The sequence below is a fragment of the Hyla sarda genome, chromosome 6 (assembly GCF_029499605.1).
Source record: "Hyla sarda isolate aHylSar1 chromosome 6, aHylSar1.hap1, whole genome shotgun sequence".
Classification (NCBI taxonomy): Eukaryota; Metazoa; Chordata; class Amphibia; order Anura; family Hylidae; genus Hyla; species Hyla sarda.
The window spans coordinates 294,704,494-294,712,725 of NC_079194.1; the positions used below are offsets into that span (position 1 = coordinate 294,704,494).

The 8,232-nt window shown below is 42.1% G+C and overlaps 1 protein-coding gene across 3 annotated transcripts in view; it reads left to right on the forward strand.

Annotated features, from left to right (window-relative positions):
• GAS2 (growth arrest specific 2) overlaps window positions 1-6,632 on the forward strand; it is a 92,874-nt gene extending 86,242 nt beyond the window's left edge. For all 3 annotated transcript variants that reach the window (XM_056527808.1, XM_056527810.1, XM_056527809.1), the window contains one exon: window positions 5,817-6,632. In XM_056527808.1, the coding sequence (XP_056383783.1) occupies window positions 5,817-6,035 (219 nt within the window). In that variant the 3' untranslated portion in view covers window positions 6,036-6,632. The remainder of the gene's footprint in view (window positions 1-5,816) is intronic.
• Window positions 6,633-8,232: the final 1,600 nt, after the last annotated feature.

Sequence of the window (8,232 nt, forward strand, 5' to 3'; positions counted from 1 at the left end):
AGACCCCACACTAGATTCCTAAAATAAATTAGACCCAAGACACCTATATAAATTTAGATCCTAGACTAGACTATAAAATAATTCCTACCCCAGACCAGATCTCAGACTAGACAAGAAAAATATTCAGACCCCAGACCAGTCTACAAATAAATTCAGATCCCACACTAGATTCTTAAAATAAATTAGATCCAAGACACCTATATACATTTAGACCCTTGACTAGACTCTATAAATAATTCCTACCCCAGACCAGATGCCAGACTAGACAAGAAAAATATTCAGACCCCAGACCAGTCTATAAATAAATTCTGATCCAAAGCCCTAAAAAAATCTAACCCCCAGATCAAACCCCTGAATAAATATAGACCCCACACTAGACCCCTAAAATAAGTTCGACCCAAGACACCTATATAAATTTAGTCCCTAGACTAGACTCTTAAAATAATTCCTACCCCAGACCAGATCCCAGACTAGACAAGAGAAATATTCAGACCCCAGACCAGAGTCACATATTTATCCTTCTCACTGACAAGGTCAATGATTTCCAAACAGGGGTGCCTCCAGCTGTTGCAAAACTACAACCCCCAGCAGGTCCAACTAAATAGTAGTATATAAGTCAATGTTTCCCAACCAGGGGTGCCTCCAGCTGTTGCAAAACTACAACTCCCAGCAGGTTGGACTATATAGAAGTATATAGTAAAGGTCAATGTTTCCCAACCAGGGGTGCCTCCAGCTGTTGCAAAACTACAACCCCCAGCAGGTCCAACTAAATAGTAGTATATAGTATAAGTCAATGTTTCCCAACCAGGGGTGCCTCCAGCTGTTGCAAAACTACAACTCCCAGCAGGTTGGACTATATAGAAGTATATAGTAAAGGTCAATGTTTCCCAACCAGGGGTGCCTCCAGCTGTTGCAAAACTACAACCCCCAGCAGGTCCAACTAAATAGTAGTATATAGTATAAGTCAATGTTTCCCAACCAGGGGTGCCTCCAGCTGTTGCAAAACTACAACTCCCAGCAGGTTGGACTATATAGAAGTATATAGTAAAGGTCAATGTTTCCCAACCAGGGGTGCCTCCAGCTGTTGCAAAACTACAACCCCCAGCAGGTCCAACTAAATAGTAGTATATAGTATAAGTCAATGTTTCCCAACCAGGGGTGCCTCCAGCTGTTGCAAAACTACAACTCCCAGCAGGTTGGACTATATAGAAGTATATAGTAAAGGTCAATGTTTCCCAACCAGGGGTGCCTCCAGCTGTTGCAAAACTACAACCCCCAGCAGGTCCAGCTAAATAGTAGTATATAGTATAAGTCAATGTTTCCCAACCAGGGGTGCCTCCAGCTGTTGCAAAACTACAACTCCCTGCATGCCCGGACAGCCAACGGCTGTCCGGGCATGCTGGGAGTTGTAGTTTTGAAACAGCTGGAGGCACTTTGGTTGGGAAACATTGGTATAGTATATGGTGCAACATTCCAGGAGTTATAGGATTGGTTGGGTAAATACCGGCCAGGTGACAACCGTACCATCACACCGATTATATCCGCCATCTGAGTGCCCCCAACAAGGAGCTGTATACAGGGGGAAGCACTCACTATATATATATATATACAGTATATATGATGCCCATTCACAATGCCCATTGGCCCTACAGTTTATACTGCTGCTCAGCCCGGACACGGGCATTCCGAATCCTTTTTTCGCTTTCCAATTAGAACTGCGGCAAACGGTGTCTACGGACAACGCAGAAAACACGCCATAGGATTACAAATTGTTCTGCCTGCGTTTTATTCTCATAAATAATCCACAAGTCTTCGGCCGACCCTCAGTTGTCATGGAAACCACTTCATCCTCAAGGCTACGTGCAGCGAGAATGAACAGGCGCGCCCGCTGAGATTTCCTGCACTCGGATCAGCGACTATAAAGCCGACACGACGCAAGATTAGATACTTGTATATTATCAGTCAGATATATGGGATAGAAATGGAGCCCAAAGATCACAAGACACTGAGGGGACAAATGTGCAACAGTATCTATATTATAGTCTATCTATATCTCATATCTATCTATCTATCTATATCTCATATCTATCTATCTATCTATATCTCATATCTATCTATCTATATCTCATATCTATCTATATCTCATATCTATCTATCTATCTATCTCATATCTATCTATCTCATATATATCTATCTATCTCATATCTATCTATCTATCTATATCTCATATCTATCTATATCTCATATCTATCTATCTATCTCATATATATCTATCTATCTATCTCATATCTATCTATCTCATATATATCTATCTATCTCATATCTCTCTATATATCATATCTATCTATCTATCTCATATCTATCTATATCTATCTATCTATCTATCTCATATCTATCTATCTATCTCATATCTATCTATATCTCATATATATCTATCTATCTATCTATCTATCTCATATCTATCTATCTCATATCTATCTATCTATCTATCTCATATCTATCTCATATCTATCTATGTATATCTCATATCTATCTCATATCTATCTCATATCTATCTATCTATATCTCATATCTATCTCATATCTATCTATATCTCATATCTATCTATCTCATATCTATTATCTATCTATCTCATATCTATCTATCTATATCTCATATCTATCTATCTATATCTCATATCTATCTATATCTCATATCTATCTATCTATCCATCTCATATCTATCTATCTATCTATCTCATATCTATCTATCTATCTCATATCTATCTCAAATCAATCTATCTATATCTCATATCTATCTATCTCATATCTATCTATATCTCATATCTATCTATCTCATATCTATCTCATATCTATCTATATCTCATATCTATCTATCTCATATCTATCTATCTCATATCTATCTATCTATCTCATATCTATCTATCTATCTCATATCTATCTATCTATCTCTCTCATATCTATCTATCTATTTATCTCATATCTCTCTCTCTCTCTCTCTCTCTCATATCTATCTATCTATCTATCTATCTCATATCTATCTATCTATCTGTCTCATATCTATCTATCTATCTGTCTCATATCTATCTCATATCTATCCATCTCATATCTATCTATCTCATATCTATCTATCTCATATCTATCTATCTATCTATCTCATATCTATCTATCTATCTATCTCATATCTATCTATCTATCTCATATCTATCCATCTCATATCTATCTATCTCATATCTATCTCATATCTATCTATCTGTAAAAATAAGGCTAGGTTCAGACTACGGAATTTCCGACAGAAATTCCGTTTTATAAATTTCCGTTCGAAATTCCGCTTGCTAAAAAAGTACATGCGAGTCAATGGGATTTCCGTGCACCTGTTCATACTTCGGATTTTTTCACTCGGAATTTGCGCGTCTAATTTCCGCTAGAAAATTTCCGCATGAAGAAAGGTGGTGCTCTTTCTTCAGACGGATTTCCGCTGCAGAATCCCATTGACTTCAATGGGACTCTCATTTCCCGGCGGATTTTTCCTGGACTGGTTCCTGGACTGGCCCACTGGTTCCTGGACTAGCCCACTGGTTCCTGGACTAGCCCACTGGTTCCTGGACTAGCCCACTGGTTCTTCTTCCTTATCCAGTTTGCAATCTCCATTTTCCTTTTTGGTCACGGAGTTGCGCTTTTTCTTGTGGCTCGGTGTTTGGCTTCCTATCAGCTTTTTCTCCACATTAATTTAATATAATGTCGGATCTGACGGCGGATTACTCGCGGAAATGACAAAACGACGCAGGAAACTGAAAAACGCCTTTGGAGGCGGAAAATAGTAGCGGAAAATTTTGCAGGCGGACAGTCGGAAATTCCGTAGCCTGAACCTCGTAAGTCTGGGAATTATATTCCTGATATTATATTCCTCTCTTAATAAAAAGATACATGTCGGCTCACATAGAGGTAAAATACAAAAATCACAGAAAAAAGTCATCGATTGTAGAGACAAAAAAACATAAATATATATATATATATATATATAAATGCAGCCACCACCTGTAGGTACTAAGGTATGTACAAGTGTAATGTTTGTGTTATTTTAGGCTCCATTCCTGCTATATTTTCTATGGTTATACAGTGGTCCCTCAACATACGATGGTAATCCGTTCCAAACGGACCATTGTTTGTTGAATCCATCGTATGTTGAGGGATCCATGCAATGTAAAGTATAGGACAGTGGTCTACAACCTGCGCACCTCCAGATATTGCAAAACTACAACATCCAGCATGCCCGGACAGCCGTTGGCTGTCCGGGCATGCTGTGTGTTGTAGTTTTGCAACATCTGGAGGTCCGCAGGTTGTAGACCACTGTTAGAGGAAGTTGTACTCACCTGTCCCCGCCGCTCCGGACCGTCACCGCTCGGCACCGCTGCCTGGGATGTCGCCGTCCATCGCTGTCGCCGTGTCCCCGAGGTGTCCCCGACGCTCCGGCAAGGCCTCTGCTTCCCCGGTGTTGTAGTTTTGCAACATCTGGAGGTCCGCAGGTTGTAGACCACTGTTAGAGGAAGTTGTACTCACCTGTCCCCGCCGCTCCGGACCGTCACTGCTCGTCACCGCTGCCTGGGATGTCGCCGTGTCCCCGAGGTGTCCCGGACGCTCCGGCAAGGCCTCTGCTTCCCTGGTGTTGTAGTTTTGCAACATCTGGAGGTCCGCAGGTTGTAGACCACTGTTAGTGGAAATTGTACTCACCTGTCCCCGCCACTCCGGACCGTCATCGCTCGTCACTGCTGCCCTGGGATGTCGCCGTCCATCGCTGTCGATCCGCGCTCTCCGTCGCCTATTGGATGACGGGACGGCGTGCGCAGCGACGTGATGACGACGATGGAGAGCGCTGACGATGCAGGGGATCCCGAAGAGGAACGCGCCGGAGCCCAGAGGACAGGTAAGAGACATCACTGGAGCTCACGGGGCACCGTAAACGGCTATCCGGTGGTGGCTGAAGCAGTCTGCGCTGCCGGATAGCCGTTTATGCGATGGTCCCGACATAAAAAAAGCATTGTATGTTGATGCTGCCTCTGAGAGGCCATCGCATGTTGAAATTATCGTATGTCGGGGCCATCGTAGGTCGAGGGGTCACTATACAGGTAAGATTCTTGAAAAAAATTTGAGAGCCGACCTGCACTAGGCCACCTCACCCCATCCTATTCCAGTGTCTGTACTACAGGAGGCCTACAAAATATTCTCTGCAAATTACAAAGGTCACCACCATAGCCCAAGGGGTACTCCAGAAAGTTAAACAGATTTGTAAATTACTTCTATATAAAAAAAATCTTAATCCTTCCAGTACTTATCAGCTGCTGTATACTACAGAGGAAGTTGAGTTGTTCTTTTATGCCTGACCACAGTGCTCTCTGCTGACACCTCTGTCCATGTCAGGAACTGTCCAGAGCAGGAGAGGTTTGCTATGGGGTTTTGCTCCTACTCTGGACAGTTCCTAAAATGGACAGAAGTGTCAGCAGAGAGCACTGTGGTCAGGCATAAAAGAACAACTCAACTTCCTCTGTAGTATACAGCAGCTGATAAGTACTGGAAGGATTAAGATTTTTAAATAGAAGTAATTTACAAATTTGTTTAACTCTCTGGCACCAGTTGATTAAAAAGAAATTGTTTTCCACCGGAGTACCCTTTTAAGCTGCAATACCAGACAGAGACAGGTGGGGCACTGTTACATTGGAAAATTAGCCAAGTTTTTCTAAGCCTTTGCTATCCCTTTAAGACTGGTGAATGTTTCATTGATGGACACAACGTTTCTAACTCTATTCTCATATTTTTCAGATGCTCCACAATAAACACGTGATGGTTCGTGTCGGGGGCGGATGGGAGACCTTCGCAGGATATCTGCTCAAACACGACCCCTGCAGAATGCTGCAAATATCCCGCGTGGACGGAAAAACCTCTCCGGTCCAGAACAAGTCGCCGACCATCAAAGATATGAGCCCCGATACCTACCTGGTGGTCTCTGCCCATTACAAATCTAAAAAGGAGATAAAGTGAGGCCAGACGGTGCAGCCCCCTCCCCCTGAAGAAGCCTTCACTGCACCATGCAAAACGCTGAACTTGGTTAGATTACTGCGAGTGATACCAATATTCATTGCGATTTCCTGGAGCAGCCTTTACATTTCATTTACTTCTGCGCAACTTTTCTCTAAAGTTGAGAATAAACTCCAATAAGTTTATTTTTCTGTAAATTATATGATATTTTTGTGAGTGCGGGAGATTATATTTACCCCTATGTAACATTGTTCCAGATTGTAGAGCCGGGCATTAGGGCAGTGCCCGATCCTCCCGGCTGCTGTAGGGGCCGCATACATGCTTTTCTTTCAGACAAAGGGGTACCGTGATGACGCCCCATCTTTAGCGGTTGGTACGACATGTGGTTGATCCGCTCAAATGCCTGGGGGGGGGGGGTATTACCAGATATCACTCACAAACCTACAGACCCATCACTCTTGCCAGGTGGTCTAATGTCCACCTTTGTCAACAAACTTTATTGTTTCCCCTTGCACCTAAAAAAAAAATAATAAATTAAACATTTTTGGATACATTTTTGGTTAAAAAGATCTACGCGTTTTAAAGGGGTACTCCGGTGGAAAACTTTTTTTTTTTTTAATCAACTGGTGTCAGAAAGTTAAACAGATTTGTCAATTACTTCTATTAAAAAATCTTAATCCTTTCAGTACTTATTAGCTGCTGAATACTACAGAGAAAATGATTTTCTTTTTGTGAACACAGTGCTCTCTGCTGACATCACACGCACAGTGCTCTCTGCTGACATCTCTGTCCATTTTAGAAACTGTCCAGAGCAGCATATGTTTTCCATGGGGATTTTCTCCTACTCTAGACAGTTCTTAAAGGGGTACTCCCGTGGAAAACATTTTTTTTTTAATCAAATGGTGCCAGTAAGTTAAACAGATTTGTAAATCACTTCTATTAAAAAATCTTAATCCTTCCAGTACTTTTTAGGGGCTGTATACTAAAGAGAAATCTAAAAAAGAAATGCATTTCCTCTGATGTCATGACCACAGTGCTCTCTGCTGACACCTCTGTCCATTTTAGGAACTGTCCAGAGCAGCACATGTTTGCTATGGGGATTTTCTCCTGCTCTGGACAGTTCCTAAAATGGACAGCAGAGGTCAGCTGAGAGCACTGTGGTCATGACATCAGAGGAAATGCATTTCTTTTTTGGATTTCTCTTTAGTATACAGCCCTGAAAAAGTACTGGAAGGATTAAGATTTTTTAATAGAAGAAATTTACAAATCTGTTTAACTCTCTGGCACCAGTTGATTAAATAAAAAAAAGTTTTCCACAGGAGTACCCCCTTAAAATGGACAGAGGTGTCAGCAGAGAGCACTGTGGGTATGATGTCAGCAGAGAGCACTGTGCTCGTGATGTCAGCAGAGAGCTCTGTGTTCCAAAAAGAAAATCATTTCCTCTGTAGTATTCAGCAGCTAATAAGTACTGGAAGGATTAAGATTTTTTAATAGAAGTAATTTACAAATCTGTTTAACCTTCTGGCACCAGTTGATTTAAAAAAAAAAAAAAAAGTTTTCACTGGAGTACCCCTTTAAGCAGCTCCCATCCAGCTTTATACATGTCCGTGATAACACGTTCTTGAATGGGCAATGTCACTTTAAAAAAAACAAAAAAACTTTTGACGTGTCATTGGGACATTTCAAAAAATTTGACCGGTCGGGGTCTGATCGTTTAGACCCTGACCGATCACTAGAACAGACCAGAAGAAGAGCAGGATAAGCGCATTCTCAACACGTGACCAAGACAAACTTGCCATGTAAGTCTATGGGACTCTTTCGTTCTCTGGCTGCCTGTGTCTCTTCCTACTCATTCTAGTGATCGGTCAGGGTCTGAACACTCAGACCCCGACCAATCAAAATTCCTGGACAGCCAAAGGCTTTGTACAGGAGCCCCATATCTTCACCCTAGGACCTTATTGGGCTCCTGGCCAGGCCTAGGACAAAGTCAGACTGCAGAGTCTAAAGCAGGGTTTCCCAACCAGTGTGCCTCCAGCTGTTGCAAAACGACAACTCCCAGCATGCCCGGACAGCCAACGGCTGTCTGGGCATGCTGGGAGTTGTCATTTTGCAACAGCTGGAGGTACACTGGTTGGGAAACACTGCTCTAGGACATGTCAAAAGTTTTTGGTTTTTAAAGGGACAGGTACACTTTAGAGGA